This window comes from Scylla paramamosain, chromosome 10 (genome assembly GCF_035594125.1).
Source record: "Scylla paramamosain isolate STU-SP2022 chromosome 10, ASM3559412v1, whole genome shotgun sequence".
Lineage (NCBI taxonomy): Eukaryota > Metazoa > Arthropoda > Malacostraca > Decapoda > Portunidae > Scylla > Scylla paramamosain.
In genome coordinates this window covers 3,221,169-3,245,572 of record NC_087160.1, presented here as the reverse complement: position 1 = coordinate 3,245,572, position 24,404 = coordinate 3,221,169, and the positions used below count along the sequence as shown (strand labels likewise).

General features: G+C 38.2%; 1 protein-coding gene and 1 long non-coding RNA gene across 7 annotated transcripts; one reads left to right on the top strand and one right to left on the bottom strand.

Annotated features, from left to right (window-relative positions):
• Positions 1-1,008: 1,008 nt before the first annotated feature.
• LOC135104109 (vacuole membrane protein 1-like) lies at positions 1,009-22,070 on the top strand. Of its 6 annotated transcripts, none has more exons than XM_064011086.1 (8): positions 1,009-1,108; positions 6,872-7,128; positions 7,676-7,766; positions 8,868-9,058; positions 9,526-9,632; positions 10,032-10,231; positions 11,624-11,908; positions 12,238-22,070. In XM_064011086.1, the coding sequence occupies exons 2-8, from the start codon at positions 6,914-6,916 to the stop codon at positions 12,385-12,387; spliced, it is 1,239 nt and encodes a 412-aa protein (XP_063867156.1). In that variant the 5' UTR covers positions 1,009-1,108; positions 6,872-6,913; the 3' UTR covers positions 12,388-22,070. The 6 variants fall into 6 exon arrangements, with proteins under 6 accessions (XP_063867156.1, XP_063867157.1, XP_063867152.1 ...); XM_064011087.1 differs by having other exon boundaries at positions 1,042-1,150; XM_064011082.1 differs by lacking the exon at positions 1,009-1,108 and adding an exon at positions 1,115-1,273.
• LOC135104110 (uncharacterized) lies at positions 9,535-18,371 on the bottom strand. The gene is made up of 3 exons (XR_010270303.1): positions 18,234-18,371; positions 10,013-10,277; positions 9,535-9,691 (listed from the first exon to the last, which is right to left on the bottom strand). It is a non-coding gene; the product is annotated as an uncharacterized LOC135104110 (long non-coding RNA).
• Positions 22,071-24,404: the final 2,334 nt, after the last annotated feature.

Below are 24,404 nucleotides of genomic sequence, written 5' to 3'. Positions count from 1 at the left end.
ATTAGCGGTATCCATTATATTATTTCCGAGGTATTATTTTATTTTCGTATCTTATTTATTCATTTGTACAGCCTCACTTATCTTATATTCAAATATGAGTCCTCTTAGAATATGAGATAAATTTATGGATAAGTAAATGGTGGGTGAACATAGTTAGCTTTAGTTGCTATATTTACGCTAAAACAGAGAAGGGATTTAAATTTTTTTTTTTTTATCAGTTCACACACACACACACACACACACACACACACACACACACACACATCAGTCTTAAAAGAATTAGAATGCAACACGATATTCGATAGCTACACCATGTATTGAACAAAGATGACAGGCAGACATAAGCATAAATACGTGTTCTTAACAATTATTGCCACAACTTTAGGGGAAAATTGGACGAATGGAAGAGAGAGACGCGCAGGGAGACTATTACACATATATACGAATTAGGATGATAGATGAACAGAGGAAAGTTGATAGGAATGGATAGGGGTGATGGGTAGACAAAGAAAAGATCATGCAAACCTATAGATAAGGATAATAAATCAACAGAAATATTAAATAAATATATGAAAATGGATTATTGCTGGATATATAGGAAACTGGATGAGCACACGAATCAGAATAATAGAATTAGATGGGGATGGTGGATGGTCAAAGATTATAGATTGGACAAAAAATATATTTGGACAGACATGATTATGGATGGACGAAGATATGATAAGTGGACACGAAGGAATGCCCCTTTTCTTTATTCCTTCCTTCCTTATGATCAGTTTAAATCCTCTCCCGTCTCTCAATTAAACCTTATCAGCTTATTGAAATAGACAGAGTAACTGTAAACTGTAAGCTTCCTATTTCAACTATTCCTTTCTTTATAATCTCATAATTCTACTATTTTCGTTTTATTTCTTTTCATGTAATTTTAAAGCCCACTTCACAAAACCTAAAACATATAATGACAGGAGGAGAAAGTTAGCAGTTTTCGCTATATTTACCAGCCATCACACCAGACTGGTGTGAGTGACGTCACAGTTTACACCTCACAGCTGATTGTGGGAGAGTGCCACGTTTTGCCCCTCCATGGATCCTGAGAGCCTGCTTTAGAGTACGTAGCACTGGTGGCCGGGAGAATTAAAGCGTGGAGGAGGTGAGAGGCGGCGGGCGAGGCAGATGAGACATGGGGAAGGGCAAGAGGAGTAATAAGAGGAGTGCTAAGGCCGGCCACTGCTCTTCCAAGTCTCCCTCCAAGGTGGTGGCGGGGGGACCAGGGGTAGGCCGAGTTCTCATTCTCTTACTGCTGGGGCTTATCTGTTCTATGTGCCTCCTGTGCATGGATTGTGTAGTGTTTTTTTTTTTTTAGTTTTTTTTTTAGGACTTGGCGCGTCCTGATGTACCGAGCCCCAAGACAGGTTCTGGTTCTGGCTTGGCCCTCTTGTTTTGTTTGTACGGAGTCGTGTGTGTGTGTGTGTGTGTGTGTGTGTTGATAGTTCTTTTGTTATATTTCTCGTATGTGTTTTATGCCATGGAAGGATGAGTAGGAAGGTGAACAAGGAAAGGTTTAGAAGGCTTTGGTCTCTTTGTACTGGAGAGCAGGAAATGCCAGCCAGGAATCATAGGCTAGGAAACAATAAGAGAAGCATTGCACACTCATATATATGCACCTGGCTGATATTTCTGTTAAAATTTCTCTGACTCTCTCAGTTTTATTAGGAAGTGTCTTTCTGATAGATTTTAATTTACACAACCTTTGTTTTTTCTTAGAGATCTCATTTTTCTAGATTTTGATGTGTTTATCTCATAAATTTTGGCACGTATACATCAGCTCTCTATTGTGAAGAGTAATGACTGCTAAGGAAAGCACATGGCATGTTGAAACAAAGCAATTTTGTTGGCCATGTAACAATGAGGGGCTTTCAAGACTATAAATTTAACTACATGGTGTAAGCTTCTAACCTAATCGGGGCAAACCTTGCCTTGTATATTATGTAATATTATTTTGTTACCATGCACACAATCATATGGGCCACATCAACACATGGGATTCCTCCCCTCACACCTCACCTGATTTCCCTCTTGCCCATTCACGCCTCATCTGATTTCCATAGAGATGTTGGTCCCCTGGGGAAGCACCTGGACTGACACCTTTCACCAGTTCTTACCTCCACACCCTTTTTTCCTAGACCACACGACAGATGTAATTGTGTGTGACTGGTGGGCACCTTTCAGTCTGGGCTGAATAAATGAAGGGTCTGAGAGTCAGCTGGAGGAGACAAGCATCACACTTCAAGGCAAGCAGACTCTGCAGTCTGTACTGTATCCATTCTCCTCACGGCAAATAAGCGGCCAAGTGTCAAGATGTGACTTCTTCACCTCATATCCCCATCCTGTAGGAGGCAGAATGAGAGAAGGATGTACCACGCCTATATATAAAGTAGCGTCATTGGCAGGCGTCTGGTACAGCCTAAGTTTGATTGATCCTAAAGCCCACCAGCTGCTGTGTATCATCCCCCTTTCCACATAAAACCAAGCCTGCACTCTGCATTCATGAATTAATGTAGTATATCATGCTACAAACCACACCACTATTTAGTTCAAAATTTAACTTTAGACATTCCTTATTATGGTGAATTGGGCTAATACTGAAGTGGCTTGTTTTGGTCTTCCATCATACTACATTTGGGTGGCAATATAATTCCACAGCACCTTTCAGTAGTGGTCATATTTCTTTGTACTGGTATCAACAAGATATATCAGTTGTCTCCTCTCCCAGCCATCTTCATATCGAAGCTCAAATGTTCAGATTTTGATTTTAAATGTGGTAAATGAATGTGATTGACTGATAAAATTGTGGTTTTCAAAACTGATCTGACTGTCTCCAGGTGGACACATTTGGTATTTCTTCTTTATCCTAGAGACATCCATAATGTATTAATGACAAATATGGGACATTCCTAGTCTCTCTCTCTCTCTCTCTCTCTCTCTCTCTCTCTCTCTCTCTCTCTCTCTCTCTCTCTCTCTCTCTCTCTCTCTCTCTCTCTCTCTCTCTCTCTCTCTCTCTTTCTCTCTCTCTCTCTCTCTCTCTCTCTCTCTCTCTCTCTCTCTCTCTCTCTCTCTCTCACTCTCTCTCTCTCTCTCTCTCTCTCTCTCTCTCTCTCTCCTCTCTCTCTCTCTCTCTCTCTCTCTCTCTCTCTCTCTCTCTCTCTCTCTCTCTCTCTCTCTCTCTCTCTCTCTCTCTCTCTCTCTCTCTCTCTCTCTCTCTCTCTCTCAGTTTTGACATATGTATTTATTAACAAAGCTAATTTTTAACCCAAGTAGCATTGAAGTAAGCTGCCATGCACTATCCATAAGTCCTTGGTCCCCTGCCCCACAACAGAATACATGTGTTTGTTGTTGGTTGAGACAAAAACAGAGTCCTTCCCACCCTCCCTCTCCCTGCCAGTCATAACTATAGTACATATTATAGGCATGATGAATATAAAGAATATGAAGTCTTTACTGTGTGCCTTCTTTAACACTTAAGATAGATGTTACTGCCCTTTTCTGCGTTGCCTCAATTACATAGAGGTAGATGCAATATGTCTGCCCTTCGATCTGCATTTATTAGCTGTTTATAAGAACTCCACCAAGGAGATGGCCATGACAAAAGTCACAATTTACTCCTGTTCTTGGATTTCCTCCTTGCAGACTGTAATCCTCTCATTCTCTTCTCTTTTCTTTCATATACTTAAGCACTCTTTCTTTTCACTAGAGGTCATTATCTTGCACCCACTATATCCGTCTCAAACATGACAGAAGTGTCTCATTTAATCCTATACTTGCATTTCCTTCTTGCTGACTAATCCTCTTTTCTTACCCTCATCTCTCACATACTAAAGCACTTATTTCTTCCTTTTCTCTAGAGGTCATTATCTTGCATCCACTTCATCAACCACACATATATACTCTCCTATAATAAAATTCTTCATGTATATATGTGCTATTATCCTTCAGCCTTTCATTAGAAAAATGTCAAGGAAATGAGTCCTCAGTGTTTATGTCACACTGCTTTGAGACAACACTCTAAATTGCATTGACTCTCCGTGATTTTATGACAAGTTGTATTTCTAAGGTGACAATGATCCAAAAAACCATTACATTAGCAGCAGTGAGCAGTGTGCTTTTGCAGGTGTGTCCCATCCTCTCATGGTACTGTATGGCCCCATTGTTGTGGTGCCGTAGATAAGTCAGCCTCCACCCTCAGGGTTTGACCTGCTCTGTCTTGCTTGTCATTGAAATGGGTTCATGTGTACCCTGAAACCTCATTAAGGGTGTCGTTGGCAGCAGTCCAGACTCTAGCAGCACAAAGCGATGAAATGTTGCCATGAGAAGTGCAGCCAACAATCTGGGTATCAGGCCACCAAGGCTGTGGTGATGGCAGCCAAGATGAAAATATTACACTCCTCAGTGGCTGTGTGTGGGAGAGCATGCCATATTAGCCTGGTGTGTTTGTGTAGCAACATGGACAGGTGGGCTCAGGCATCTGCCGAGGAGCATCACACTCATCACCTTTAATGCCTGGCTGCCCAGTGGAGAGCTCCTGCAAGCTATGTCCCTCACAGAACAGACCACTTCCCACCCAGACAACCTGCAAGTCTGTGACATAACACTTCCTCAATTTATGTTGACTTGCACACCCTCCTCTCTTTCCTTCCCACACTAAAAGAGATTACTTCTTCTCTTATTTGTATTCTTCAGTTGTGACAGACTTTAGAATCCTTTCTGAAATCTCTAAACTTTTGAATGAAATTCAAGCAGCCTGCCAGGAAATTAATGGGTGTGAAAGAGTGAATGGAGAGATGAGTTCTAGTTGTGGTATTCATGTGTGGGTGTTGAGCTTGGGTATGAGGTGTCACTGTGATCACTGAGCACCACACACCTGGCTGAGGAAGAATTGTGGAAGTTAAAGTATTTAGTTATATAAAGGAAGACATTGGTATACAGTAACAAATATAATTCCTAGTAACACTAAGTGAATAGGAGTTGCTGGGGACAATATTGATATTTGTGAGTGTGTCAAAGTAACTTGAGGCAAATACCCTTAGTAGAAATAAAAAGATGTGCTTCTTTAAATGAAGAATAAAAAGGTGCATGTGTTTGAATGGAGAGTGTGGTTATTCACCTGTTGTAGTCATGATGCTAGAAAAGATAACTTTTGGATGCCAGCGAAGTTATCTTTGGGTTTAGGGGAGACCAAGAAAGATGTCATGTAAACACCACCTTGAACAGTGGCCTTGAACACTGAGGAAAGGGAATGTGTAATTTTCTTCATTGCAATACCTTACATACAACTTCATCAAATAGAATAGATTGGTAAAGATAAGAGTATGTAATAATGAGAGATGCCTTGGTATCTGTGATGGCCCTAGTACACGTCTCAAAAGATGTACCTGTGCCCCTAAAGAAACACTCTATGGTGGCTCTCACTATCTAAAGAAATGTGTTTGTGGTGTCTCTCACTATCACAACACTCCACATTATCTGAGACATGAGGTGGGAACAGATTATGGCTGGCCAGTGGTCAAGCAGCTTATCTGTGCCCTCCAGCCCTCCACTGCCAGACACCTCTCTCAGAGCAGTGACTCACAACACCAAAGACACACCAGGTGCTGAAGGACCTGTCACTTCACCATAACTTCTGTCCCACTCAGTTTACATTTATCTATTCACTGCTTCATCCAAGTCAGCAGCAGTGTGAAGTTGTGTTGTATAAGTGAAACAGACCACTTGGTAAAAAAACTAGATAATTTTTATCCTATTTAGTTTACTTTAATCCACTAACTACATCCTTAAGTCTGCAACAGTGTGAAATTGTGTTATAACCAAAACAAACCACCTACTGAAGGATTGGTTATTTAACTCGAACTTCACTAATCCATTCACTACATCCATAAGTTTGCAACAGTGTAAACTGTTATATAACTTCCTTAATTGCCCTTCATTCTGAGTGGTGATGTGTGGTGATGGTTGGAGAGTGTGAGTGTAGTGGTGAGTGGCAGGATGTCAGTTTCTATAGATTTGGAGCGGCTGGAGCGAATGCTTTCCCCAAAGCTCTCGGGTCTGTACTCAGTAAGTGCCTTGCCAGGATCCTCTGCTCAGCACTTGATATTCTTGATGAACTTTTGGGTATTATCTGTGTCTATGTATTCTCTATGTTATTGTTATTGTATGGGCAATTCTCTTATGCCTTTTCTTTATTTTCTGAATGATTTGTATATATATATATATATATATATATATATATATATATATATATATATATATATATATATATATATATATATATATATATATATATATATATATATATATATATATATATATATATATATATATTAACGTAGCATTTTATTTGACTTTTTATTGTTTTGTACAGTATGAGTTTCCAAATGCGGTAGATGTAATTTGTTTTGTTTGTATATCAGAAACATTTTTCGTGTTCCTTATTTTTGTCTTTGCAGTAGAAGTGTTTTTTTTTTTTTTTTTTTGAAGAGGTACAGTACTTGTTTTTATTAGTGAGATGTGCTTACCTACAGTGTACACAGTGCATAGTTTTGTCTTGATTATTGTGCATGTAGTGACCATGTACTGTATTTTGCTGTTTTGTTTTGTTTTGTTTATCTATTTTATTTATTTTATTACCATTAGAATGTTTTGATGTTTGATGGCATTTATCTAGGACATTAGTTGTTTTACATATACAGAAATTACATTAAATTAATAAATAAATACATGAAAAAAATTCCAATTCATTTTATTGCCAAATTTAGTGGAATAAATCTCCTTCACTTATTCTGTGGCAGTGCATTGACTGGTGTCTTTCTCATGACAGACACAAACAACAGCAGTGTCTGAACAGAACCATATCATCGCCATGGGGGAAACTTCGGCCCAGCAGAGATACCAAAGAAAGGGAGGCAGTGCCAAGCAAGCAAACGGATCCAGCATGATTGGGACGGCGCCCACGCTGGAGGAAAAGCTCATCGAGAAGAGTGAGCGGGAGAGGCTGGTGGTGTGGCGGCAGCCAGTGACCACCCTGCACTACTTTGTGCGGGAGTGTGGCATCCTGGGCAGGGAATACATGGTTAAGTAAGTCTGTTGCCCCGTGTGTTAGTCTTGTAATAGCCAAAGTTTTGTCTCATGTTAATCATTTAATAGGCTAGTCTTCTTGAACTCCTCCACACTAGTTGTGTTTAGGGAGTGTGATTATCATGCACAACTTTAATCAGGGGTGTGGCATCCTGGGCAGGGAATAAATGGTTAAGTAAATCTGCAGCTTCCTGTGTCAGTCCTCCATTCATCCACTCTTGTCTGAAAATTCCTCAATACTACTTATATTTAGGAGTGTGTACTTCAAGTGTGTACGTGAATGACCATATCCCTTAGTATGCATCTTGACTCATTGGACACACTGTAAGGTTAGATTGGGTTAACTTGTATTTCCTTCTATCAGTAAACTGTCTTTTTTCAAATTCTAGAGAGATAAGATGGTAATGTTAATAGTTATGATTGTAGGCAGAATGACATGAGTGGCTGTATCACAAAGAATGCAGCTCAACTCACAGGACACTGCTAGGTAAGGTTAGGTTAGCTTGCATTTCCTCCAGTCTGTAAAATGTTTGTCTCTTGTTTTCAGATTATGGAGATATAAGAAGATGGTGTTGTTAATAGCAATGATCGTAGGCAGTTACTATGCTGCTTACAGGACTCCAGGCCCCCACCAACCAGTAAGTGTCTTGTGTACATTAGCAACCACACCACTGCTACAATTAAAGACACATTTCTCTAATCATCATCAATAAAATAGCGTACTTTTACCCAGATCTCTTTAAACATATGATCAATTAAATCCCTTGAATTATGTACTCTTATCCTGACTTGTTTTAACATATTCTTTTGTGGAAGTCTTGAGACACACCTGTGATGCACTGTTCTTAGGAAATATACATGTCACTGATGAAATGTGAAATGACTGCTTTCTTGTACAGTCATGGTCTGAAGTCAAGAAATCTACACTTTTTTCATCAGAAGTTTGTGTTTTCTTGTGTCTCAAGTCCTCTAATGATGTGAAAATCCATCAGTATAATTTTTTTTACAAGTTTGGCAGCAGGTCAGAAGACTTAGACTTGAAGGAAAGCTAAGCACAGTGAAAATGAGTACAGAAGGTACTTTGTACATTGATAAACTTTGAAATCAATTTTAAACTCATTACCTCTGCAGAGACTTTACTGTGTGAGGCAAGTGATATTTGTTGAGTTTGAAATCAATTTTAAACTCATTACCTCTGCAGAGACTTTACTGTGTGAGGCAAGTGATATTTGTTGAGTGGAAAGCTAAGGTTCAGATCGCCATGCCATCTGCTTTAGTGAAAAGAGATGCTATTACTTGATATTATCCCATGAAGTGCTTGTGTTAGTGTCATGGCAGAGTATCCCATGAAGTGCTTGTGTTAATGTCATGGCAGAACATATTGTACAGGCCTGTTATCCTCAAGCACCAGGTTACTAATTCACATTAAATAATTTCTTTTGGATTAATAGCATGATTATTTGCAGTGAATATAAAGAGTTATGTTTGAATGACCAGACCATGCATTAACTTTATAACCTTATATATATATATATATATATATATATATATATATATATATATATATATATATATATATATATATATATATATATATATATATATATATATATATATATATATATATATATATATATATATATATATATATATATATATATATATATATATATATAGCATTGACAGCACTTGAACTTAAAATCCTTGAACTGTATGTTTGTATGTTTTCTTTCTCCTAGTTACTTCAAAGCATAGCCAAAAAGTTTTGGTGGTGCTGGTGGTGGTTGTGGCTGGGCATCCTCTCCTCAGTGGGTCTGGGCACAGGGCTGCACACCTTCCTGCTCTACCTGGGGCCCCACATAGCCTCTGTCACCCTCGCTGCTTACTCCTGTAACTCGGTGGAATTTCCCTCTCCTCCTTACCCTGATGAGTAGGTTCGCCATATGTTTGGGGTGTTGGGTGTGTCCTCAAGGCTGTTGCTGCTGCCCTATATTCACATCTTTATCTTTTGTCTGCTTTCAAGGCTGACTCATTCAGATTTTGATTTGAATTGTAAAAAAAGATATCAGATCTGTGACTTCTTCACATAGTTTTGTCATATTTACTATTCTACAAATGTTGTTAATGTTTTAGAGCTGACTGAAGATGATTGGGAATCATAATTAGTTAGCCTAGAGCAAACACTGCTTTGAAAAAACATTTGAACATTGGTCATATAAATACATGTATATATATTCCTCACAGCAAGGTTGGAAGAACTCTGAGATCCATAACTTGTTATAGAGCGTTCTCTCATGTGTATACAATTGATAGTTAACTTTAGAATGAAAAAGAGGTGCTTCTGCATTGAATTCATGGTGAGGAATGACTAGTGTGATGATTGGTGTGGACTTGCAGCATCCTGTGTCCTGAGGAAGAGGTCCTGGGGAAGGAGATGTCCATCCTTACCATCATGTCCAAAGTCCGCCTTGAGGCCTTTATGTGGGGAGCTGGCACAGCGCTGGGTGAGCTGCTGCTTCACCCTTCCTCCCTGTCCCCTCCTGTCACTTGTTTGCTCTTCTTTCTATACAGAAATATGTTTTCTTTATTTGATTGGTCTCCTTACAATAGCTTTGGGTCATCATTAAGATTACGGAGTATCTTCTCACAGTTTGAACTATTGCCAACTTTTGATGCTTTCCTATAATTATTCTGTCTTACATTATTACTGAGTACCTTTTATTTTTGTTTTAAGTGTAATTACCCATATGTTCTCATTACTTGTTACATAATTCATCATATTTCACTCAGGAGTTGATTATACCTTTTAGCAACCAATTAGTTTTCCTTTTGTCTCAATTTGTAGTGCAGTGTCTCCTCATTTAAAACAAGTGCTCCTACTCACACATTTGAATATTCATCAGGTGAGTTGCCTCCATACTTCATGGCACGAGGGGCCCGGCTGTCTGGCTACGACCCTGATGATGAGGAGATGGCAGAGTTTGAGGAACTGCAGCGGTTGAAAGAGCGGCCAGAGGACATGTCCTTCCTGGACCGTGCCAAGCTGTCTGTTGAGAAGCTGGTGGAGCGAGTCGGCTTTTTCGGCATCTTGGCCTGTGCCTCAGTGAGTTGAGGCTTGAGGAGCAGAGCAGCTGCTTTCTCCAGGCATTCTATTCAGAAATAAGATGACGAATTTGTTCTGGTTCAGTGTTTTAGATAAATACATTTCACAATTCTTAGGGAGTGGAAAAACTGATTAAAGTAAGGGGAAGTTGTTTTAGTAAAGCATGTAAGATAAAAACATTTCATAATTCTTATTCTGTGGCAAAACTTATCAAGCAAGTGTATGATATAGTAGATGCATCATAGAAGTATATCAGTCAGTATATTGTGGAGCTTTGGAAAATTTTTTGAAAAAAAAAGTGAAGGAGATTCTCATGCACCTTCCCAAAAATGTGATTATCACAGAGGATTCTTCTCTTTCTATTTCCTTTTGAAAGCAGTATTGTGGGTAGGCTTTTTTTAATTTTTATTTATTTATTTATTTGTTGTTTTTTTATTCGCCCTTGACCGGACTCCCTCGCACACATACACACACTTCTGATCTTTCTAAAATTTCTGATTGGGGCAGAGCAAACTTGGTATTGTTCAATGCCTCAAAAACTCAATTCCTCCATCTATCAACTTGACACAACCTTCCAGACAACTCTCCCCTCTTCTTCAATGACACTCAACTATCCCCATCTACACTGAACATCCTCGGTCTGTCCCTTACATGTAATCTGAACTGGAAACTTCACATCTTATCTCTAGCTAAAACAGCTTCTATGAAGTCATGTCTCTGCCAGTTTTTCTCATCCCCCCGTGTTGCTAACTCTGTACAAGGGCCTTATCTGTCTATGTATGGAGTATGCTTCACTTGCCTGGGGGGGTGGGGAAGGGGGATTCCACTCATACTGCTCTTCTAGACAGGGTGGAATCAAAAGCTTTTTATCTCATCAACTCCTCTCCTCTAACTGACTGTCTTCAGCCTCTCTCTCTCTCTCTCTCTCTCTCATTGCTGCAATGTTGCATCTCTAGCTATCTTCTACCACTGTTTTCATGATCTTGCTAACTGCATGCCTCCCCTCCTCCCATAGCCTCACTACACAAGACTTTCTTCTTTCTCTCACCCCTATTCTGTCCACCTCTCTAATGCAAGAGTTAACCAGTATTCTCAATCATTCATCCCTTTCTCTGGAAAACTCTGGAATTCCCTGCCTGCTTCTGTATTTCCACCTTCCCATGACTTGAATTCCTTCAAGAGGGAGATTCCAAGACAATTATCCTTCAATTTTTGACTACTGCTTTGGACCCTTTTCTGTGATTGGCATCTCAGTGGGCTTTTTTTTTTTTTTTTATTGGACTTTTGTTGCCTTTGGCCAGTGTCCCTCCTACATAAAAAATAAATGAATAAAAAAAAAATGTCATCAATAAATACTTGTTCATTTCCATAAATGTATGGTGGTTTTTTCAGATTCCCAACCCACTATTTGATCTGGCCGGCATCACCTGTGGCCACTTCTTGGTTCCATTCTGGACCTTCTTTGGTGCCACACTGATCGGCAAGGCCATCATCAAGATGCACATCCAGAAAATGTTCGTTATTATTGCCTTCAACGAAGCCTTGCTGGCACGGGCTGTGGGCCTCCTGGCGCTGCTCCCAGTGGTGGGCCCCAAGCTGGAGCAGCCCTTCAAGACCTTCCTGGAGAAACAGAGGAAAAAGTTCCATCGAAAACCTGGCACTGGAGCATCAGGACAGGTGAGTGAGGGCTGACGAGATCATTGATTTGTCAGCAACTTATAACTGGTTACATTATGAGTGCAAGATTTTTGGCTACTTCTTGTTCAAAAGATGAAGCAGAATGATTTTACTTACTGACAATAATGGCTCTCCCTGAAAACAAATTTATGACAGGGACTATGGCAGCATTTCAGTGTTATTCATTTTTTTATAGCCTGTACCATAATTATTTTTGGCTGTAGTAGTGATACACCTGCCTCATGTGCAGATGTTTGTAAACACAACAGAAAGCATTGGGTAGTGAGTGTTGTGCCACTAACTATCAGCATCTTCTTCCCTCCTTACAGGATCATGCAAACATCCTGGCGTGGGTCTTTGAGAAGCTGATCCTGCTGATGATTTTCTACTTTGTGTTGAGCATAGTGAACTCCTTTGCCCAGAGCTACCACAAGCGGATACACAAGAGGAATCGTGAGCGGAAGGCGGCCCAGGACTGATGGAGTGGGGAACAGAGTCTCCTGGGTGTGAGTTGGGCCGGGGAGTCAGTCAGTGTTGCCTTGTGGTGGAGCACTGCACTGAGAAGTGGGTGTGTGTATGGTAATGCATAAGTACTGGACTGTGAATTACATGAGTTTATTTCCATTTGATTTTATTCTTGTTATTCTTGTTATTTATTTATGTTTTTATTATTATTATTATTATTATTATTATTATTATTATTATTATTATTATTATTATTATTATTTTAAATTTGTTAAGTGTGACTAGGTGTGTCTGATAAAAATGACTCATATTAATTGTTATGTAAGTGAAGCCAGTCAGTGTTTCTTGAAGCATTCCCTACCCTTAGTCTACCTCCATCACCCTCCTCTGCTCCAGGGACAGGCTTGGACAAACTCAGTTTTCACTTTACACTATTTTACACTTTCTTGTCTGCAAGTTTTACTAAAAACCTGAATTTCTGTACTATTTTAAGTACAAACAGTGGTGTTAGTTATGGAGTTCTTCACATACTGCCAGATGCACTGCCAAGCAATCATTCCTCCCCAAGAACAATGTTTGTCTACATAATCCAAACACTCCAGTCTATTGTTAAAACTTGCTGTATCAGTCTTAAGTATTTTGAAAGTTGGTGACATCAAACTGGTCAGGTGGATGACACTCTCCATGTCACAGACATATCAGTACATCAGACATTGCCCAGCACACCTCACACAGGCACACAAGTCTGGTACACAACATCTGAGGTGGAAGTACTGGCATGTAATGATACACACTCTGCTGGTCTGGGGCATGGCAGGTGGCACTCAGTGCTGTGCTACAGGTCTGGCACATAAAGTATTGCACCTCACCAGGCATGATTCATGTAAGTGTGTCTGATTTATCACTATCACATACCCAAATCTGGCTGGTATATACAAATGTCTGTCATGTGCTGCATGTGTAACACCTTTGGATGACACAGGTGATGACATTGTCACCTGCAGTATATAGAATCATGAATGTAGATTGTGTGCCATGAAAACAATCAGTAGTAGTGCTGTCTGCTATACAATGATTATTATCTTTGTGTTGGCCAGGCTGACAGTAATAGTTATGGAAAATGTCACTTACAGTTTACACTGGAAGCACTGAATGTTGTCTGCCATGGACTGAATATTGATGTGTTTCACTCACTGTGTTTTGATTATGTCTGTCTGTCATGGAGGAAGCTACAGTACACACACACACACACACACACACACACACACACACACACACACACACACACACACACACACACACACACACACGGAATACTTAGTAAAACCTTATTTAGATAATAAAATTTTAAAAAGCTGACTTTCAGTAGCTGTCACTGAAATGAAAATTTTAAAATGATACACAAATTTGCTTTACCTTGTGTGTTTTCATGATACTCTTATCATTATTGGTTGATGATATGATAACCATTGACAGTAATGGAAGATCTTCAGATGTTTTGATAAAGGCATGAAATGAAGTGATACAGCAACTTTCATGGAAGTTTGTGGTATTCATTTCCAATTTTAAGCCAGTTGGTATTAGGGAAAAAAATCCTGGACTGAGTTGTAGTGTATAAGGCAGTGTGTGGTAACAAAGGTGAGTATGTGGGATGCACCACTGTTTCCTGCTGTCTGTCATTGTGCAATGTCTTGTGCCAGTCATCTCATCACCTTGGAGTAACTGTGATGCCAGCAATACATGGAAAGATACGGACACACACTACAAATCACTATTCTATTCACAACTCACTTTCTGTCTTTAGGTTACTTCTGGGAATACATAGAAAGTATATTAATTGATTAAGAAAACTAACACATGCCACACATAGAAACAGGTCTTCAGATTCCAAGAACAAAACTGAGGACATCAATCAGCATTATTAAATGGATTTCTATCCTTACTGGTCAGTAGTGTCTCAAGGAATACAGTAGAATGATGTCTCAGAATATATGTGCTGCTTCAGAGATAAATTATTATTTAGAGAGACGGATGACCTGAGAACATGCTTTGGAAGTGATGGTTGGGTTGAATTTTATGTTTCACTGTTTACCAACAAGTACCTGATATGTTTCCTTAAAAGATTTTAGAATGCTAAGTGTAAAGATGCTACACTTGTCAATAAAAACAGCTTTAATGATTGGTGTCCTGTAGAAAAATCAATGTGTACCAATTAGGAAGAAAAGGAAGCCGTGATCCTGAAGTTGTTGGTGCCCCTCTGGCTCTTGTCCCTCACGTAGTGCTTGGAAAAGGTGCCATAATTCATTTAAGGTCATAGTCTGAAATTTTTCCATTTGTGTGCATTGTCATACATCAATATGTTGCTGATGGTATTTAAAAAATATATATTTTATTTTATTTTATTTTATTTCATTTTATTTTATTTTATTATTTATTATTTTTTTTATTTACTTATTTATTTTTTATTTTTTTTTTTTTCTTCTTTTTGTGCTTCACATAGCAATGAACTTTGGGGTGAAAGTCAATAGCAGGATCATGAGATAAACTCACTCAGTGAGAGAACCTCCAGGAGTTCCCAGCCACCAAAGAGCATGTGTGTCTCTTTGCCTGTAAATAGTATGACTAAGTAATGTAATAGAAGTTATAAGAGTATTTATACAATTTTTATATACCATATGGGAGTGAAGTAATTTGTCTAGTGGTGTGAGTTAGGTCTGTATTCAGATATAAAACACACACACACACACACACACACACACACACACACACACACACACACACACACACACACACACACACACACACTACCTGCTGCCTCAGTGGTAACATGCTTGCCTGTCACTGGGCAGGCTGAGGTGTTCATTGAGCAAGCATTGACTATCCTCAAACAAGAGGAATTAGTGTTGTGTATGAAAGGTCTCAGCTTTACTCCTAGACTGGACAGTATGAGCTCCAGGCTCTTTGTAAGAGAGTATAGCTGAAGATCAAAAGTCCAGCACATGACCCTCAAGGCCCGGGTTGACTTGCACACACACAGGTGGTGTTCTCAGGTTTGTATTGTATTGCCACACCTTGTATCTCTTGGCTGGAACACTGAACTGTGGTCATGGCCTGATAAAAGTGTCTCCCAGGATTCTAAGAAATATGGTAAGTGCCAGATGGAGATTTATGCATGATAAATATTTTATAAAATTATTTTGCAGTATTTTTTTTATCTTTTTTTTATTCACATAGAAGTATGTGTATATTTCATGATGTACTTCCTGGAGCATAGTGGAATATGTATTTCCCCCAGCTGTCATGTTATCAGTCAAATATTCTGTTATTTTGTTTAATCCCAAGATATATTAGATTCACTCCCCCTTTCTCTTTTATATGTATATTGTTTGAACCTTTTTCTGTATATTTATTTAGGAAATTTAACCTAACATATTGAAAAGTCTTAATGGTTTCATTTGGTTGTTTTCATAATATGTACACTCTCTCTTACTGATTCAGGTTACTCTTTGCTGACCTGGAATGCCTCATGTTAAAACTTGCCTACATTCTTCTCTTAAGCTCTCAACAGGAAACCCAACTGAAATATAACTCATTGGATTATATTTTAATTATAAAAAGGCACTTCCTACTCTCTATTCCAAATGCAGCTTTTAGAAAAGATGCAAGTGAAGGAAAGCAGGCAGTTTGTCATCAGTGTCAGGCTTCTTCCGTGTACCAAATGTGACTTGGTAATGCAAGCCTGACTAGCCTTAAGGATTCCACCAAACATTTGACATATAACTTGGAATTGTTAAGATAAGTAAAGCATATCAAAAGAGGACAGCCACTTATGTTTTTAGTATCCCAGTTTTTATCATCATCATCACCACTATTATTATCATTGTCATCATCATCATCATCATCATCATTATCATCATCCATGTGCTGCACCCAAAACAACTTTAAATATCCTTTTTTAGTCATATTATAATTTGCATTCTTTCTAAAATCATACCCACCAAGTCTACATTGTCTCTCTTATCACAATGTTCTCCATCTTTCACTTTTACTCATGAAGCATTCTGAAGCCCTTCTAGCATTGGAAAAGACAGTTTATGTTAAGTGTTGCATGTATTTAACCATTCACATTTGTTATACACCTTTCACTTGGTTGCTCTCAGGAATTATCAGTGATGGATGTGCCTCTTGTTGCTGTGAGTGTATGTCAGTGCTTTTTTCTGTGTCCTGGTGAGCATTGCAGTGTGGCAAGTCAAGGGAGTGAGGGGAGATCCTGATAAAGCTGGCATTGGGTACACTCCTCTGTACTGTCTTGTGCTGCTGCTTTGTGTGTCAGTTATAGTGTTGTGAAGCTGCATGTGGTGTGTGTGTGTGTGTGTGTCTTTCTCTCTCTCCCTTTTGGTTCTTTCATTGTGTAGATTTCTAAAGTACTGCAGTATCTGAAGAATTATGACTTTGAAGAATATTTGACTGATGTAGCAATATCTGTGGAAGGTTACTTTTAGAATGCATTAGATCTCCTTGTATTTCATAAACATATTCTCTCAGCAGTATTTGCACATTAGATCCACAGATGCTGGCAATGAATGGTGTGGTGGAATGTTGACACCTCTCAGCCCATGCTTATGTTTATGTATGTCAGTTATTTTTTTGCTTTAATGTCTCAAGGAAAATACATGTGAAAAAAATTAGTGACCAGGACAATATATCTCAAGTTCACTGAGGGTATTGTGTGTGAATCAAGAAATGTAATTATGTATTAGTTTCTCACTTGAACTGTTTAATTTACTGGCATAGTGAAGGTGATTTTGGTTATCATTCTGGTATTACATTTACCTTTGTGGTTTTTTATGATTCCTATATGGAAGTTAGGTACATTACATATGTCGTAATGCAGTTCCTTTTTATGACTTCTTTTCACTTTTGTGTTGTAATAATGTCTTTGTATTTGTGTATACAGTGATCCCTCTGAACACAATAATGACTACAGTTGGAATTACACAAGAAATGGAATTATCAATGTGGCTGGATGTTGGTGGAGTCCTGTCCTCTCTTGTGCTTCTTGCCATTGTCCATTTAAAAGATAGTCTTGTGTCTTTTACTCTGTCCTTTGGTTTGCTGTTGGTTATATGTTCTTGACCATTTCTCCATTAGGCTCCTATTAAATCTATTCTTTGTCCTTTAGTGAACTAGTGATTATATCTTTTTTACTCCTATTTCATTAGGCTCATATTAAATTTCTCTAAGTATGAATAAAAGGATATTAAAATTCACACTCCAACAAATGACATGACACATTGCTTGTCAGTGCATCACTGGCTAGTGTTCCCTCTTCCTGTATTTCTGATACCCCAGTGTCCACATTATCTTTCAGTCTTTTCTCTTACTCTGCAATGTCACTCCCATCAGTTACCCCTCAGTTACCTTGCTCCTCTGCCATTATTTCACTTACTGGTGATATAAAGAAGGTTGTCTCCTCTCCCATTATCCTTCACGAAATACACTTTCTCAACCTTTACTAAAATTTCTGTGCTAGTCACCAATATTGGCAGTATTTTTATTTATTTATTTTTAATTAGTTATTTATTTTTTTTATACGCCTCACCTTGTTAACCTGTCATTGTGTGGCATTTGGTGTTTTGAAGTAAACAAAAATCCATACTCATGATTGCTTGGCTAGTCAGGAGAAAGAGAACTAAGCACCATTTAAATCCACCTTAAAAAATTATTGTTCACCTGGAACCAAACTTTTTTCCCCTTAAAGCAATAAATGCCAGTAACATTCCTCAGCTTCCTTCACACACCCACAGTTCTCACCACCACTTACCACTTCTCACAGTTCTCACCACCATAGACTACTCACCACTGGATAGGTAGGCTGTTACATATCTCTTGAGACAATAATAATCCACATCTTGCATTTGATTTAACTCCCTCCTTGTAACAGTTTGGTCTTATATCTTCCACCTTCTCCTTTCCCATTACCACTTGCTCTTTCACTTAACACAGTGCCATATGATCCTTGATATTTGGGATTTCCTTTATCTTCATTAAGTTAACATTTGATTTGACCTCTGTAACAGCTGAGTCTTTTTATATATGACATCATCATTCTCCATACCACTTGCTCTTTCAGTTAGCACAGTCCCATATGGTCCTCAACATCTTCCTTTTTACCTTCATTTGATTTTATTTCCCTGTAACAGTTGCATATTTTTATCCTTTACCTTATCATTCTTCATCACCATTTCCTCTTTGACTTAGCACCATATGACCCTTGACATCTGGCATTTCCTTAAGTTTCATCATTAGTTCAGCAAACCTGGATATTTCATATTAAACTTGATACTAAAATTATAAAGGAAGGTTTGAGCATAAGATGTAAGGCTTGTGGACAATTGACAGCCTGTATTTGGTGCACATTGATGATTCTGTGCAGCTCTTACAGGTTAATGGTGAGAGCAGTGGTGGCTCATGTTGGGACTACCTTTATTTTCCTTTTGAGTGCTTTGCCAAATGTTCCCTTCGGAGGAGTTGCTGTGTTTCCAGTGACTGATGGTTGCTCAATTTGTAGTTTAAACTGTGTGTGTATGTATGTCTGTAATTAGGATGTGTTCAGTAATGATACTGTGATAGGAATGTTATGTGTAGGTTCTATATGTGTGTTTGTTGAAGTATTTAGTTTTGTCTAATTTCTGTTTGTTATCATTTCACTATTACTTATTATTGTTATTATTATTATTATTATTATTATTATTATTATTATTATTATTATTATTATTATTATTATGTTTACTATTATTATTATCATTATTATTTGTTATTATTATCATTAGTGTCGCTATTGCTATTATTAAGATTGCAATACACTTGTTTGGAGGGACTGGAATTCCCTTCACTGGACAAGTCCCCAAAGAGCTGAGTTGCCAAGTTCCTGAAGAGAAGTAGTGCAGCAAAGAGAGTGTGAGTTGCAGCTGCTGCCCTTGGCCTCTCTGAGGGGGGAGAGTGCCAGACACGAGTGGGAGACGGTAGTGCCGGAGAACTGATCCTTCTCTCACCGTCCACGTCACAACTAACTACAGTGAAGAGCATGATGAACACTTGCCAATGTTCCCAAGTGTTGCTGAGGAACATTATGCTCCACAGAGGTACAAACCCATCAGTGATCTGTTTTTATATTCTGTCAGTGCCATTTTCTTTTTTCTGTTTCCTTCTCCTTTTTAATTTCTCACTTTTTTGTGATTCTAAATTGTTATAGGCATCCTGAGTGACAAAGTGTAAATCTTAAGACTTGAGTCAGCAGTGTAAATCATCAGCACTTGCTAATCTTTTATAAATACATACACATTAGTATTGTGAATCCATTCATTACAACTTGTCTCTGCTTCTGTTCACCTTTTGTGGCATTTTGTATATCTTGAACATTTGTATGTGTTACCAGTGTGAAGAAATTTGCCGATGAAAGACAATGAAACTGAATTACTGTATCTGTGGCAAAATAGTGATGGTGGGGTTGTGCTCCAGCAGAGTTTCTGAAGGTGTCCACAACCTGTAACACACTGGTCATGAAAAACTGTTCTTAATTGCTCATATGAGTGTTGTAAAGTGAAATAGAAAAGACCCACATGAGAAAACTAAGTTTGGTGCATTGGTGGCAAAATTTCAAGCTTATATCAGTGGCTGTGTGGGACTGCACTTGCAGAAGTGGTTGCATGGACTGTAAGGGTGTAGCAGTGGTTGTGTAGATTGTAAGGGTGTAGCAGTAATTTTGTGAAGACTGTATGGGTGTAGCAATGGTTGTGTTGACTGTAAGGATTTAGCAGTGGTTGTGTGGCTTGTAAGAGTGTAGCAGTGGTTGTGTGAAGACTGTAAGGGCATCACAGTGTAGTATTGCCTGTATGGGGTGCAAGAACGGGTGTCATAACATAGCATTATGTTTCATGTTCCCTGGAATTCTTTCTTGTCATAGTATCAGACACTTTCAACAGCTGTGACATGTGAAAGGTGTGAATATTAACAAAAGCAGCAAAAAAAAAAAAAAAAAAAAAAAAAAAACTCAAACAAATAGGTACTTGCATTGCATTCCATTTTGTGCTAAAGTTTCAAGAAGTAAATGTTCTCAGCTTCTTGACAAGGAGCACAAATGTGAGTCTGGAGCATGTTGAGAAATTTGTGTATAAAACTGTAATTGCTTAGTTATTAGTAAGTGTTAAAATTACATGATTGTGTGACAGAAAAGTCTTATGTATTGTAAATTCAAATCACTGAAAATGTTCTTGATGATGATGCACACTTTGCCTTAATGATTGGTACTACTGGAGACGAGAAGGAGCAGGTCTCCTAAATGGTGTGATTAGTGAATAAGGAAACTTATGAAGATGAGTTGTTGAGGGAAATTTTATGTTGAAGACTTTTGTTTATCTTTGTACACAATCGAATGATTTTTAAAGAAACCTCACATACAATTTTTGTAGGTTGCATTATATATTGATATTTTTATGTTTATATAAACCCAAAGTTACCAGGTTTAAATATACAAATATTAAAATTCATTAATTTTAATTATGAGATGCAAAGTTAAAAAAAAATATTAATTCTTCATTTAATCATAAACTTGCAGTTAAGTGTATGAATAAAAAATACTGCATGTATATATGTATATACTGGTGTACAGGGCAACTGGGTGTCTAAGACAGTTGTAGGAGCTCAGTATAAAAATTTTAGTTTTCAACTATGTACCAACACTTGCTGTGTCAGACTGTCACTATCAAGCATTTAGTATGAGGTGCATGCTTACATCCCAATAGTCCTTCACCAGCTCTCACACTGACTGGCTGAACAGCATACCTGGACACAGAGCAAGTAGTTGTGTTAGCAGCACAGTCTGCATTGGGAACAGACATGTCCAGATGTTGCATCCGTGCTGCCGTCATGGTCTTGTTAAGATGTCAGTTACTCCTGTGTACAAAGCTCAGTGAAGGCTTTACACTCATCATGAATCTCATCGTTTATCTGATGACTTATAATCTTGCTTTAAGTATAGATTGACAACAGTGTTGGCAGGTCAACACATTAGCCATGTACAATATTATGTAGGCAGGTTTGGAATGGCAAGCTGTATGGAATTCCTAGGTGTTGCTCGCATTATTTTTAGGTAAGATAAGTTTTGTCATACTGCTTTGCCTTAATTGAAATGTAAACCTTGTGTGACCAGCTTGTCACCTGCAGTTCTCAGTGGAAGATGTTACATGGTAGAGTTAGTGGTGTTTTAACAAAGCTTCCTGGTACTACTCTTAGTGACAGTGTGTACACCATACACCATAGATCTAAGGTTCTGATGCACTACTTGGTGTTTTGAGACAACCTGTAGTTTGAGGACACTTGTTTTGGGGCATCAAGAGTTGCCTTCTATGCCAGTATATGATAATATGGTTAAAGAGTTAGGAAGAATTAGGTGTATTTCCTCACAGTGACATTTTGCACCTACAGTTGTGTTTACTCAGTTGAGATACACATGATGTTAGTGACGACAGGATGTGTTTGGGAACTGTGTGGTCTTTGCAGTGTGTGTGGAGTGAAAGAGCAAAGCATATACAGTATACATAGCGTGAATTGATTGCTGCTTAAAACACAGTTTGTAACCTAACACATGTCAGGGAGTTTTAGTTTTATGAAGGAAATAAAAAAGATATTTGGCATACCTTATCTGTTTGACATGGTTCATCTCACTCATGTCTGCATACATGTGTGTGTGTGTGTGTGTGTGTGTGTGTGTGTGTTATTGTAAGGTTAACAGATAAAAAGCAATTTCAGGAGATTTTGACAAAAAATATATTTTGTAACTTCACATAAATGAGCTCATCATGCTCTTGGAAAATGGAAGGAGTGTGAACATCGATGGGAAGGAATCATCAGCATATTTAAGATAAAGGAATCTGAGGTGATGGAGATGGCATATTCACAATCCCAAGTACTCTCCTCTGTAGCATGTCCCAGCAACACAGAATAAACACAGAAATCTTTGTTAAAGAAAATAATCACAGTGACAAATTTGCCATAATTTCAGTAGAGCTGTTTTTTTTTATTTTTTTTTTTTTATGCAAGGGACACCAGCCAAGGGCAATAAAAATCTAATAAAGAAAAAGCCCAATGAGATGCTGGTCTCCAAATAGGGTCTGAAATAGTAGTAAAAAACTGAAGTCTTGAAACCTCCTTCTTTAAGGAATTCAAGTCATAGGAAGAGGGAAATACAGAAGTAGGCAGGGAGTTGCAGAGTTTACCAGAGAAAGGGATGAATGATTGAGAATACTTGTTAACTTTTGCATTAGAGAGGTGGACAGAATAGGGGTGAGAGAAAGAAGAAAGTCTTGTGCAGTGAGGCCACGGGAGGAGGGGAGGCATGCAGTTAGCAAGATCAGAAGAGCAGTTAGTATGAAAATAGAGGTAGAAGATAGCTAGAGATGCAACATTGTGGCTGAAGACAGTCAATTAGAAGAGAGGAGTTGATGAGATAAAAAGCTTTTGATTCCACCCTGTCTAAAAGAGTGGTATGAGTGGAATCACCCACCCCCAGACATGTGAAGCATACTCCATACATGGACGGATAAGGCTCGTGTAAATAGTTAGCATCTGGGGGGATGAGAAAACCAGCGGAGACGTCTCAGAACGCCTCACTTCATAGAAGCTGTTTTAGCTAGAGATGAGATGTGAAGTTTCCAGTTTAGATTATAAGAAAAGGACAGATCGAGGATGTTCAATGTAGAAGAGAGGGACAGTTGAGTGTCATTGAAGAAGTGGGGGTAGTTGTCCAGAATGTTTTTTTTTGAGTTGATAGATTACATACATCAGTCTTTATCATAACATCTCCACTTCACTACTTGTTGAATTAATCAAGATAATATCCTTCAATAAATATTCCTCTTCAAATTTGTTGCAAAGGAATGGTAGTTTTTCAAAAGAAACATCTCATATATAACAACAACTTTATTAGACTCAGTGCATAACCTTTTGCTGACATGCAGCATTTTTCTTACACTGCATGCCTGCATTCCCGGCTTTATTTGCATTACAGATATTCATATAACAGTGATAAAAATCAGGATACAAATGCATGGTGGTTGTGAGTTGTGGAGAGGCATGCAGTAAGTAATGAGAACAGAAACCATGAACTAAGTGATGTATTGCATGAACATCAACACAGGCAGGTTGTGACAATACAGTTAAATGAGAAGAATGTAAGCCAAAAGATGTCATCCTTCTTGAAAACAGACTAAAGAAAGTGAAGGAAAGCCTGGATGTTAGCAGATGAAAGTTTAACCAGCAGGATAAAATGTGTTGATATATATTGTAAGGGCAGCGGGATGAACTTTGTCAGAATTGTAACTGCATGGCCCACTTAGAACAGGCAAAGGAAGAAAAGTCACATTTTATTCAACTTTGAGGATGAGGGAAGGGATAGTGACATGTAGGGAACAGCGCTATTATGCGAATGGACTGGAACATAAAAAAAATAAAATAAATAAAATAATAATAATAATAAAATAAAATAAACAAATAATAATAAAATGAATAAATAAATGAATAAATAATAATACTAATAATAATAATAATAATAATAATAATAATAATAATAATAATAATAATAATAATAACTAATAATAATAAATGACAATAATAACAAACTTTCAATAATCTATTACGGTTATTAACGAGATAAAGTAAATGGAACAAGTTCCAGTGACACCAGTAATGAAGTTACGTGGTTCAAGATTGAGAGTTGATAAGGACGTTTGCAGTGAGAACGATTTGAGATTGCAAGAGTCCGCTTACTGCAAGAGCAAAGTATACTAACGCGGTACTCAGTCTGGCACCTGTATAACCCAAGTTTAATAATAAGTTGTGTGGTTCAAGAGAACAAGTTTTTTGATAAGGGCACGGTTTTGTATTGCGCTTGAGAAAGGGAAAAATTCAGATGAAGCGTGGTGAACCAAACTTAGCTGGCTCGGCGATAATCACACACCATTCTGACGCACAT

Bases quoted from the DNA above. Each gene is read 5' to 3' on its own strand.
- LOC135104109 (XM_064011082.1), top strand. From the start codon at position 1,181: ATGGGGAAGGGCAAGAGGAGTAATAAGAGGAGTGCTAAGGCCGGCCAC. The intron at 7,129-7,675 runs GTAAGTCTGTTG...TCTTGTTTTCAG, and splicing joins GGCAGGGAATACATGGTTAA to ATTATGGAGATATAAGAAGA. The intron at 9,633-10,031 runs GTGAGCTGCTGC...AATATTCATCAG, and splicing joins GGGAGCTGGCACAGCGCTGG to GTGAGTTGCCTCCATACTTC.